This window comes from Odontesthes bonariensis, chromosome 16, assembly GCF_027942865.1.
Source record: "Odontesthes bonariensis isolate fOdoBon6 chromosome 16, fOdoBon6.hap1, whole genome shotgun sequence".
Classification (NCBI taxonomy): Eukaryota; Metazoa; Chordata; class Actinopteri; order Atheriniformes; family Atherinopsidae; genus Odontesthes; species Odontesthes bonariensis.
This window is the reverse complement of record NC_134521.1, coordinates 27,789,841-27,802,557: the sequence shown is the minus strand read 5'-3', so window position 1 is coordinate 27,802,557 and position 12,717 is coordinate 27,789,841. Positions and strand designations below refer to the sequence as shown.

At 43.3% G+C, this 12,717-nt stretch overlaps 1 protein-coding gene across 1 annotated transcript; it reads left to right on the top strand.

The window, feature by feature from the left end:
- Nucleotides 1-2,060: 2,060 nt before the first annotated feature.
- LOC142401349 (sodium/hydrogen exchanger 6-like) lies at nucleotides 2,061-12,453 on the top strand. Its single transcript, XM_075486746.1, has 15 exons — nucleotides 2,061-2,444; nucleotides 3,354-3,553; nucleotides 3,843-3,920; nucleotides 4,116-4,192; nucleotides 4,375-4,487; nucleotides 4,667-4,772; nucleotides 5,724-6,079; nucleotides 6,843-6,931; nucleotides 7,792-7,905; nucleotides 8,293-8,404; nucleotides 8,993-9,146; nucleotides 9,232-9,262; nucleotides 9,383-9,468; nucleotides 9,823-9,928; nucleotides 10,112-12,453. The coding sequence occupies exons 1-15, from the start codon at nucleotides 2,168-2,170 to the stop codon at nucleotides 10,427-10,429; spliced, it is 2,217 nt and encodes a 738-aa protein (XP_075342861.1). The 5' UTR covers nucleotides 2,061-2,167; the 3' UTR covers nucleotides 10,430-12,453.
- The last annotated feature ends 264 nt before the right edge of the window (nucleotides 12,454-12,717 follow it).

Here is a 12,717-nt window from a genome sequence, read left to right as displayed (position 1 = left end):
AATGTGAGACCGCCTGTCTGACAGCTACAGCTTTGCTGAAAGTGGATCATACAACAGGAGAATGATTGAAAACAACAGAATGTTTGAAAAATAGAAAAAAATCAAGATGTTGCAATGATGCAACGTGTCTGAAATGCTGTGGTGGGACCAGGGCTGTAGTACTCAAGTCCGGTCTTGGACTCGAGTCCGGACTCGAGACCGTTTTTTTATGGTCTCGGACTTGTCTCGGACTCGCTGGTATTTGACCTGGACTTGTCTCGGTCTCGGCCACTGGTCTTGCCAAATATGGTTCTTGGTCTCGACCATAAACCAACCATAGGAGTACACTGGTAATACTGGTCATTCTTGTCTATGTCTGGAGTGAAGCTATATTGTAATTTAGTTGCTCAAATGCTCAGTACTAGTACCTAGCAGTGGTAATATTAGTGGATTGGTGTTTGTATCAGTTGTAACTATAGGTATCACCTTATATCATTCTTTTTTCTTTAGATTAGATTATGTGATATCTAGGGGAATGGTTATACTTACAAATCCTGGGTGTTGTGACACTATTTTTGCTTTTAGATCAACAAATAATAACCCAAAATGATTGACTTTATACTGTCATGCATACAACTTGTTCTTTTCTGTCTTAGACTCGGTCTTGACTCGGACTTGAATCTTTTGGACTCGGTCTTGTCTTGGACTTGAACCTATTTGGACTCGGTCTTGACTTGGTCTCGACCGGTCCTGGTCTTGGACTTGTCTTGGACTCGACAAAGGTGGTCTTGACTACAGCCCTGGGTGGGACCATATGTGAGGGGGAAAATTGCGAAATCAGAATAGAACAGCGGCTTTCAGTGCATAATTAGCCCCAACATACAAACAAACCTGCTTGTTGTCTTTTATGAATTATCATTATTACCAGTGGAGTTAGTGTATCAGATCTTTTTTTTTTTTTTTTATGCAGTCAGCCTGCACATTTGTGACAAAAGTTTAACAGGCTGCATCTCTAATGGCTCTGTTGGTTATCAGTTGATCTTCATTTCCAGAGAATCGGTCAGGGGTTTTTGTGTGTACATGTAAAATGCAAAAAAACACCACCAAACTGCGGTCTTACAGCTCAAAAAAGGAAGAGGCACTGTTCCTCACATCTCTTATCTGTCACGCATTCGCTGAAATCTGATTTGGAAGCAATGTCTCAGTATCATGTGTGAAAAAATACATGTTCAAATGTAACACTTACTTAAAATGACTGTTATACTGCTATATACATGTATATATATATATGTATCTGTATAGCTGTTTTTAATACTAGTAATAGTCCATACAATGATAATAAGGAAACTTTTAAACAAAGATCAAGAGAACGTTATCAAATATTTGAAGAAAAACAAAGCTATAGGTACATTTGTCCATAAAATGTTTGACTTTCACCCAATTTGTAAAATTAATTTCTTTCCAGCATGACTGTTTGATCCTCAAATGTGCGATGAATTGAAGAAAGTGCAGTAGGTCTTCATTTTCTTGTATTTACAGAGTGAAGGCATCAAAATATCAGAGCGAGAGTCTGAATTTAGACCCACGGAGCATAAGCACCGCTAAGCAGCTTTGCCACACACGTCAGGCTTTGGTGTAAATGTGATTCTGGCCGTGTGAAAGAAAGAGTTCCTGTGTTCTGTTTGAGAAACTAAAAGAGAATTTGACAAGAAGGAGTTGTTGACAAATTGCGTTATATTCAGTTATGACTAAAAAAAAAAAAGAAGTGAAAAAAAACCAGATAACACATAATTAACATGTTTTAGAATGCCACACTTTCTCGTTTTTTTCGTCTTCTACAATGTTGTGCTTCCATATTTCTGCTTCTGCTGTGTTATACTTTGTGCTGTCGTGCCGTGTGAAATGTTTCCGAATTTCCTGACATATTGTTGGGTCTTGAATGTCGCGGCCACCTGACGTTCCCTTTTACCACTGTGCATTTTTAGCCTCCCTCTGGCACCACGAGGGGACGCTGTTGGTCCCAGAGCGTCAACTTGTTTTGACTTGACGTTTATTTTGAAGAACCGGAAGTCACATTGTTTTGATAAAGAGTGCGGAAGGAGCTGTCGTCTGCGTTGGAGTAGGCGGTTTCTCAGCTCAGTCAACAGTACCTTAAACGTCAAATGTGACTTTCTCTCTCAAAGCCGCAATGGAATTCACACCGAGACGCTCTCTTGGTGTAAAACCGTCGAAAGCGCTCCTTCTGCTGCCTTTTCTGCTGTCAGTCCAGCTCGTCGGGAGCCAAGGCGACAGCAATGCGTTCGATAACGTCGTTACTGAGAGGATGGCTGAGGAAAGCCACCGACAGGACAGTGCCAATCTGCTCATATTCATCATGCTACTAACACTCACCATTTTAACGATATGGCTTTTCAAGCACCGGCGATTTAGGTTCTTGCACGAAACCGGACTTGCCATGATTTATGGTAAGAACGTTAACGGTAGCTAACGGTCATGTCAATCAATTGGCGTTAATGCTAGCTGTCTGTGACGCTGCCCGTTAGCTCCTTAAACATAACCAGTAAGCCAATTAAACACTTAACTCTCACATGTACATGTTTCACATGCAGTAATGTACGTGCTCTGGTGTCGTACAATTCGATGTTGCACGTGCTATACCTATAAAAGGCTAACTCAAAAACATTTTCATTTTGGGGTCTCTTCTCTGACAGCTGCCAAGGTGAAACTGAAAAATCAGCCTTCTTTCATAGCAGTGAAACTTTCTTTTTGTAGGATAATTGAAATGCGCCAGGTGATAATTGATCTTTATAAGGTCCAAACCTAATTAAAGTGTGTTGAACACACCAGCGGTTCAGTTCAAATCTCAATCTGATTTGAATTGTGCTGTTTTGGTCACTTCCATTTGTACATTCATTTCGACACCTATATATGTGTCAGCACACACACGAGCTGCTTCAGACGGCACATTGTGTTTAGATTCATGAGCCCTTAAAAAACCCTAAAAATCCGTATAATTTCTAACAGGTTATCTATGGAAAAGAAAAATGTGACCGGTGTCTAGTTATGGATGCTGTTAATTTTTCTAATTCATAATTAAATATTCACAGACCATAAAAGACTTTTTTTTTTTTTTTTTTTTTTAAGCTGCAGTCTGTTTTATCCAATAACTAACGTACCTCTTTAGGTACTCTCATTCAGTTCGGGTTGTTAGCAATGTGTCGATCACAAGGCTGCAGAGTCTGAGAATCTCCAATACAATGTTGTATTAGGTGACACCCATCCACTCAAGTTGTGAGGCTTGAGATGTGTGAAATCAGACATCGTTGGGGTTTTGTGTCTCTGCCTTCAAACCTTCTCCCCCCCTCCCCCTAAAGGCCTGTTGGTGGGTGTGATCCTGCGGTTCGGCATCCATGTGCCGCAGAGCTTGACCGACGTGATCCTCAGTTGTGCCGTCAACGCCAGTCCCGCCACTTTGCTGGTCAACGTCAGCGGACGCTTCTACGAGTACACGCTGAGGGGGGAAGTCAGCCGGGGCAAGGGCCACCAGGTGCAGGACGACGAGATGCTGCGAAAGGCAAGAGGATGATCGGATGGAGGGCTGAGTGGAGGAGGGCGCACGTAGAAATCTTTCACAGAGTTGACAGGAAACTGTGTCTGGTTTATTCACCTGTAACATTTTGCTTTTTAACTCTGTGATAGAGCAGATGTGGCTTTGTATTGGTGACCGTAGGCTGTACCATACTATACTCTAAAATCAACATTGCACAGAAAGCCCTCTAATGTTCAGCTGGAATGGTGTTTAGTGGGCGGGTAATGCAATCAAACAAGCCCATGACTAATTTATGGCTTGCTGCCGCCTACAGGTGACCTTTGACCCGGAAGTGTTTTTCAACATTTTGCTGCCTCCCATCATCTTCCATGCAGGTTACAGTCTGAAAAGGGTAAGAGTTTCCAAATGATTCATGAAGTAAAGATTGCATCTGTTAAAAGCAAGTTTAATTGTTGTTTGTGCGACTTTCCTGGTATATGGAGACAGAGGGGGTCAAATATTTTGCGTGTGGTTTTCACCTTCTGGCATTTTTTCTGATGTTTCTCTCCAGCTTCTGTTTTAACGAGCTTCTTCTAACCTGCCTCAGAGGCATTTTTTTAGAAACATTGGCTCCATCCTGGCCTACGCCTTCATAGGAACAGTTATATCCTGCTTTGTTATTGGGTAAGTCAGTTGGCTATGTCTGACAGTACCTTCACATTTGATTATTGTTCTTGATTTATTCTTTGTTTTTATGCCTTCCAGCCTAATACAAGGGCGTGCAGCGCCAGGTTGAAGCAAGCTTGTTGAATGGGAAAGAGGCGCCAGTGTCTCTAATGCCTTGTCCGCCTGTTTCCTTCTTTCAGGCTCATCATGTATGGCTTTGTGTCCTTCATGAAAGTTGTGGGTCAGCTTGGGGGGGATTTTTACTTCACCGACTGCCTTTTCTTTGGGGCCATCGTCTCAGCAACAGACCCAGGTAACAGAGTGCCATGAGAGCCTCAAGCACACCGTATGCGATATTAAAACAAGGCAGCAATGTGATTCCCATAATTAAACATGTACACAAACACGGTTTCCAGATTTTGTGGAATAACTCGGACCGTTTGACAGTCTGTCTGAGGGTTTTCTGTCCACCTGTCCATCTCTGTGTCTCAGTCACGGTGCTGGCCATCTTCAATGAGCTGAAGGTAGACGTGGACCTGTACGCTTTACTGTTCGGGGAGAGTGTTCTCAACGATGCCGTGGCCATCGTCCTCTCCTCGTAAGTATCAGCTGCGCATTCAGCCGCTGTTTCTGTACCTTTGCCTCTTGAAGGAGTTCAATGTTTTTGTGCAGTTTATCTTTACAGCAGTGTCTGTGAGTGGAAATAACCATACTAACACCAATCCCTGTCATTTCACTGCTCGCCTCTCTCCACCCATCTGTGTCATTCACCGTCTGCCTGTACGTACGTATGTATGTAGTGTCCTACTCCGCTTGGAAAAGCAGGGCCGACAGGGGGCTGGAGCTGTTCGCTCCTCAGGAGAGAATAGCTCAGTCTGGTCCGGGGGGGATGAGGAATGGCTGGGACAAAACCTGACATTTGCCCCTCGGTGGGTGGGTGGGTGGGTGCACGGGTGGCTGAACAGTGTGGATTTGCTGCTGTTAAAGCATTAGAACCTTTCAGCTGATGTGATGCAGATCTCTTATTTAGATTGTAGCCTTGAATCACCTCCCACTTGGACCATCACTGCCCTCCCCTACATCCCTCAGCAACCGCAGCTCTTTGTTATGCCTCCTTTGTAATGTTTTCAGTTGTCCTTATGCTTTGTAGACCCTGCATATGATAAAAAAAAATATTACATTTGACATTTCTTCTGGATTAAGGTTATTGCCAATCTGTGCCTGCTGCGGTCAAATTTGAACCAAACGAGGTTGAGCGATCCAGTCAAACTTCAGCATGCAATGTTGCCTCCCTTTTAATTCCAGTAAAAGCCCCCTCCAGTCCAGGTGGCACCAGGTCTGTCTTGGGAACTGGTTTGAAGCATCACAGAAATCCTTTAACTTTTGATTTGTTGCTGCTGGTTTGGTTTGATGCCTGACACTCTTTCTGTTTTTGACAAAAAGAGAGCATGTGTTTGACATTGGAGCACTTTCCCTTCCTGAATTCTTAGTGAGAGCCCGCTTCCATTTTTTTCATGTAAATGTTTCTGTGTACTCTACTTGCCCTTAGCTCCATTGTGGGGTATCAGCCTGCAGGGGACAACAGCCACAGCTTTGAGGCCATGGCTTTGCTGAAATCCTTTGGTATCTTCCTGGGTGTGTTCAGTGGAGCTTTTGCTCTCGGAGTGGCTACTGGAGTTATGACCGCTTTTATATCCTTTTATCTGATGATTCAGCCACGTTTAACCGTTGTAACCAGAACTGTGTCCTTGTTCTTTTGCCACGCCTGGCTTTGTTCCTTAACTTTCACCCCTCCTCACGTGACTAAGTTTACAAAGCTGCGGGACTTTCCTTTGCTGGAGACGGCTCTGTTTTTCCTGATGTCCTGGAGCACCTTTCTGCTGGCTGAGGCTTGTGGTTTTACAGGTGAACCTGCAGCCAGGACACGTGCATGCAGCTCAAACAGCAGTAGTTTTTCCACTTTAGAGTTAGGCTGTTGACATGCGTGTTTATATTTACTGGGACCTTTTTTCAAGCACCTGCATGGTGTTAGCAGAAGTTGTAAATACACAGAGGAAGGGTGAGACATGCACAACAAGGCCAGATTAGATCACCCAACACAGATCCTCTAGACACTAGTAATACTGGTTAATCGCAGTGTGGTTGATAAACTTGAGATCACAATCTTAAATAGACCATATATCCATTTTTTTGCATCAAAGAAAACCAGAATACATTTGAACCAAAGAAAGAGCAAAACCAAAGGTGTGCTGTTCCATCTGCCCGTTCTCCGGCTCTCCTCGGTTCTTCAAGAAGACAAAAATAAAGACACATAAAGTCACAAAATGCTCAGTATTTTCTTAAAATTGATTTGAAAGTCGTCACGGTTCATACAACACAACTTAAACTGCAACAGTGAGTCAGCTGGTACACATTTGGTACTGCAGTGTGGGGGGAAATGAAGGGAAAACATGCCAACCGGTGCAGCAGCGGTGGCTGATGGATCACAGCACGTGAAAATGAATAATTCTGATAAATAACTTTTGATGGGATTTAATACAATAATACAATCACAACGTAATACCAGACTCGCCCTTTAGTGCAGTTGTATAAATGCTTTGAATCCCTCCTCTAGCGTCAGTGTTCCTCTCGAGGTGGAGGTGAGATTACTGTGCGTTTTGTTTTACAGGTGTGGTGGCGGTGCTGTTCTGTGGGATCACTCAGGCTCACTACACCTACAACAATCTCTCCCGTGAATCTCAAGACAGGACCAAACAGGTAAAGCACGGAAGGGAAAACATGTCAGTTTCCTCCATCTTTTTAAGCCGCTCTACTCCCCAGCAATCAATACATTTAGTCCAAACCAATGCAGCAAGCATCCCACCTGTTTGTGGGACGTTAAAGACCCTCTGCCATTTAAAAGAATCTAGTTTACAAAGTGCCGTAGTTGCAAACGGACGCAAAGAAAAAATAGAATTACGACTGATACGCTTCAGTAGCAAATACCCAGAAGAGAGGATGTTGATTATGATCACGCTGCAGATGGTTCTTAGAAATCATTAGGTGCTATCATTAGTGTCTTGAGAGCTGCTGGGTCTTGCGGCTGCATGTTTGACCTCATAGAGGTTTTTAGAAGCACCGACACAAAGGCCCATTAGGACCAAATATTGAACAGTTTAAGAGTAATTACAGGAGCAGGGTAAGATATTACAAGCAATACTGTTCCTTTAGGAGTGTTGTTTGCCGACAAACAAGCGCACATGTGGTTAATAGTTGACTCGGATATCATTCAGATAGATGTCTGGTTATATGAGGACACCACAAGGTTATAATAAGCTAAGCTAAATACCAAGCACGCATCACAGGTAGTTTTTACGTGGAAAATCTTTTCAAATCTTTTTCTGATGGTGCAACGAGAATGTTCAGAAAAAAACACAACAACAGACATAGTTTTTGTTTGTTTTTTTTTTTTTCAATGCATTGATAAAACCAAAATAAATACAGAAGTATAACAACTCCTCCGTCAAGCTTGGTGGGGTTCTGTTTCAACCCGAGCACCTACGCTCAACCAGTGGAACCGGCACACTGACACTTCCTGAGAAGCTCATGTTGTCGTCACCTTCTCTCTTTTCCGTCAGTTGTTCGAGCTGCTGAACTTCCTGGCAGAGAACTTCATCTTCTCCTACATGGGCCTGACGCTCTTCTCCTTCCAGTCCCACGTCTTCAACCCGCTGTTCATCATCGGAGCCTTTGTATCCTTCACGCTGTGGCGACACGAATCCAGACATTGCACTGACATTGAGGCTTATTCCAAACTGTCGCCAGCTTTTAATTCTGCTTTTATTCTCAGTCACGCAGAGTTTGAAGCTGTTCCTGAGCCGTCAGCACTCAAAAAGTGTTCTTATGTCCTGATACTAATATACTGCAGAAATGCTGCTGGAACACTTTAATGACTGACATTACAGAAACAGTGCAAGCAAATGGAAACTGAGGCCACATTCAAAGGGACGATTAGTCAGCCATTAAATGGTATTTCCAAGCCTCCATCCACCTCCAGTGATTTTCCACTCCACCTCTGTCTGCCTGCACTGTGTCATGATATGAGTGGGTTGTGTCCTTGACTCTGCTGTGCCGTGAAGGTGGCAGTGTTTCTGGGCAGAGCTGCAAACATCTACCCCCTGTCCTTCCTGCTCAACCTGGGTCGCAAAAACAAGATCAGATCGAATTTTCAGCACGTTATGATGTTCGCAGGTACGTAGTAAAGACGAGGATCCCGTGGGGTTTCTCAGGCTGGCACCCAGACCCAGCGTGCCACTCCTCACCTGGATCCTGGATCCATTTTAATAAGCTGTGAAGTGAAACCCAACAACAACCAAAAAGCCCTGATCAGGTGCAGAGGTCGTCTTCTTTTTCAGACCCACACAGCTCAGAAACAGCTTTGTTGTGAATAACAGCCCCTGCGTTGGCCGGGTATTTTTGATAGAAATCCCCCACATATGTGCTCAAACTTGTTTTGTTCTTTTTTGTTTTCGCAATCTTAATGAGGCATAAAAGGGAACCATTCTCTACATGTCATATTACCAGCTTTAATGGTGCTGGATTTTCACTCGGACTGTTGCGTAATACCACTCAGACCGCGAACAAACACGGAGTTAACTTAAAACATATTTTGCCGCTTTTCTTGAGAAAAACTGGAACCCCTATTTTTATCTAACTGTAAATCAAATGTACAACACAGAAAAAGGCCTGCCTTATCCTTATAGACTTCCCCTTAGTCTCTGCCTCGTCCCCTCAGAGTGACTGTAAGAGAATTCCTGTTTCGTCCTCCGTCTCTTCCAGGTCTGCGCGGGGCCATGACCTTTGCGCTCTCTATCAGAGACACAGCAACTTATGCCCGTCAAATGATGTTTTCGACCACCCTGCTGATTGTCTTCTTCACTGTGTGGATCTGTGGAGGGGGCACCATGCCCATGCTGTCTTTCATGAGCATACCGTAAGGCTGGACATCCCTTTGCATGCCTCTCTCTGTGCGTATGTTGGACTGTTGCTAGGTAACTATTGCACATTTTCTTTTCCAGAGTGGGCGTGGACTCTGACCAAGAACACTCTGTGAGTGATTATTTCTAACTGAAAGTCCTATATTTTATCTGATGTTATTAATCATTTGTCCAAGTACATGAAGGGATTTAAACGCAGGGAGACTAAAAGGTGCGATGTCCTGCTTCACAGAGCTCAGCGTTGGATGGCTCGCAGCTGAGGAGCACCAAACACGAGAGCGCCTGGCCCTTCAGGATCTGGTATAACTTTGACCACAAGTATCCTTGGAGCCGTGGAGCTTAAGTTGTCTCTTCTGAACTGTGGATGCTTTATTCAGCTTGAAACAGAAGGGGGCGCTATTCAACACTATACCTTTGTGTCTGTACTGACGTTTTACAGACGTAGCCACAACATTTTTTTATGTTTACAAAGTCTCAATTTTATTCCTGTAGTTTAAAAATTTTGCCCAAAATGTTTCTCAGCAAGCCATGGAATGCAGTTAAGTGTGAAGAAAAGTTTAAGCTAAAGTTCACATCCATTAGTCATTAGACTGGATCTCTGCCTAACCGGGTTATTTAACTGAAAGTGGGTTGTTTAAAGGGTTGATTCCTTGACAGAACCTTGTTCTCCAGCTATCTGAAACCCCTCCTGACCCACACTGGTCCGCCTCTCACTGCTACTCTGCCGGCTTGCTGTGGACCGCTGGCACGATGCCTCACCAGCCCGCAGGCCTATGAGGTTTGGACATAAAGCGCAGTTCATTATAGTTCAAGTGCTACTGCTTTAAAAACCCCAAACAGTGACGAGGATTTCAAAATCCTTGAAATTCTTCTTCCTGTGGCTTTGGATTTATCTTTTTGTTTGAAGCGTCTGAAGTTCCTCCCGCTTTCCTCTTTTCCTTTTGCCCTCTCCACCCACCAGAATGAAGGGCAGCTCCACGACGACGACTCCGACATCATCTCCAACGATGCCAACGTGAGCTCCCTGTACGCCGACGTCACCGTCAGCACCGATGCGTCCGGATCCCGCACCATCAACCCCACGCGCTCCTCCACCGCCGGGAAAGGACAGTTCAACGAAGGTCTGGAACACGAGCTCGTCCTGGCGGAGCACGACGTGGCCATCCGCGGCACGCGCCTCGTCCTGCCAATGGACGACGCAGCCGAGCCCCCGACCACCGTCACCCTGCCGCCGCCGCCTTCCCCGCCACGCTCCGAACCTCGCAGACACAGACTGTAAGAGGGCTCGCACGCTCGGGTTTCGGTTTGTTATTTGCGGCTGAAAAATGAATCTGTTAGTGTTTCATGACAGCTACAAACTGCTCTCATGGTTGGAGTCACAGAAAAGTCGGGAGCACCTCTCTGTCCAACATGCAGCTGTGAAGTAGTTTCTAGCTTTTATGAACTGGAGCCATTTAATTTAACTTGTGTTGGTAGATTGTTGTTATCTCAAATGTTCTTACACGACAAATATAAGTTACGGTACTTTAAATCAAGAGCATCTCAACTAAGAATCACAACACATGCACAGTTTGCAGCTTTTAAGGAGGCTAGAAGGTGGCTTTATGTATGTGCTCCTTCACTTGTACGAAAAAAAAAAAAGCCCAGCTCTCTCTGGGTGTGCAAGTTGATCACTTTCTCCATGGTGACAGTTATTTGTGGTTGAAGATCACAACCCCCGCCTGAACTTTGCCGTGTTGTCATAGCGACCGGTCAACAGAACAAGACCTTAAACACTGTAACAGTGAACAGGAGCACATGTTTGATGATTTTTAGCACCGCCTGCTTCTTTTTACCTTTTGAATTATTTAACAAAATGTTTTATTTATACGACGATCTTTTTTCTTTTTTTTAATTTATTATTTATTTATTGTGTCGTAGTGTGAAACACATTACTACCTGGCCGATGAACCCTTTCTGTTTGTTAGAATAAGTCATAAAAAGCACTACAACGTTTCCCACGCGGTACATTTTACAATGAAAATACCTACTCCTGGAGCGAGTCTCCCTCCCATACTGTAGCAGACGCTTCTACTTTATACTCGGAAACTAGAGCTTCCTGGTCCCAGTTTTTTTGTTCTTCCGTACCTGAAACTTGTGTGTGGCTGACTTGGCCGTGTCTGTTGTAGTTATTGGAGTTATCAGGGCTAATGTTTGTTTCTTGGGGTTTCTGCCGTCATCTGGTTGAAAATTCTTTCTTAAAAAAGCAAAAAAACAAACAAACAAAGAAAAAGTGAACTGCCGCGTCTTTGTGATGTCGTCAAAGATAACAGAGGGCTGGCTGAACTGTTTTCAATTCAAGTGCCTATTCTACCCAAGTATTGCAGATTTGTACATGTTTTGATTTGCTGATGTGCATTTAGGTGCCCTTTTTTGTTTAGTTTAAAAAAAAAAAAGAATAAATGATGCGGCATATTTAGATTTATTCTGAATAATTCCTGTATTTTCAGTGTAATTAGGCTGCCTGTGGTTGAACTGTTGTTGCATTAAATGGCAGAGAGCCTATAGGAGAGCAAACTAACACATTGTGCTTACACTAATGGAACGTAATACTAAGATGTAAGCATTTTCTGCACAGTGGACTAATCTTTGTTGTAAAACAATATTCATGTTGCACTATGAAACAATAAGGAGCTAAATTTGAGGGTACAGAGGATGTGTCCGACTTTGTACTGATGCTATCGTGCTTTTTTTCTTTCTTTTCTTAAAAGAATAAGTGTATTCTGACTTCATTTAGGGGATGAGTTTCACTAAAATATCACCTCAGATCATTAAGACCCCACCTCCCACTATAATGATTTTGGCTTTTTTTAAAAAACTATTTTATTACGAAGGAGGTGGAAGTTTATTTCTTCTTTAAATGACAATATCAGATAAGTTCTGGAATGTTTTATTTGTGTCGAGCTGCACATGGGTTGTTGCAGTGTTTCCTGCAGATTCATCCTGAGATATGCATGTCTATCTACTGATCTAAAACTAAAATAAACGCTTTTCTCTTTGTGGGAATTTTAAAGGAACAACAACTACACCTTCAAGCTAAAGATGTGAACACGTTTCATATTCCTGCTGTTTGTGGAGACCGTATTTGTGACGAGTACACCTGCAATAGGTCCATATTTGAATGTTTTCCGAGTCTCAAGGATGATCTCAAATGGATTCTGAGTGTAATCCTGACTGGTTATTATTAACTGTGTGTGTGTACATCTTGCAAGTTGTACTAAAAATCAATGAAAAAACAAATAAAAACACCTTTTAAAGTTGAAACCGACTTATCCTTTAAAAGCTCTGCTTTATTGGCAGATACACGATGTTCAGCCGGTCAAAGTTGAACAGCAGTCAGAATAACTGATGCAAGTCCGCAGAGAAAAACGACGTAACGTCGTGGCGCTGCTGGACAGGAAGCAGGGGTTTATGTGACTTAAGTCACATGACCTCCTAATGTAAGTTTACTGAGAGGGAGACTTTTTAAATGATCTTTGAACATCCAGAGTTACAATTATGCCAACATAGTGTCCACACAACTGACGC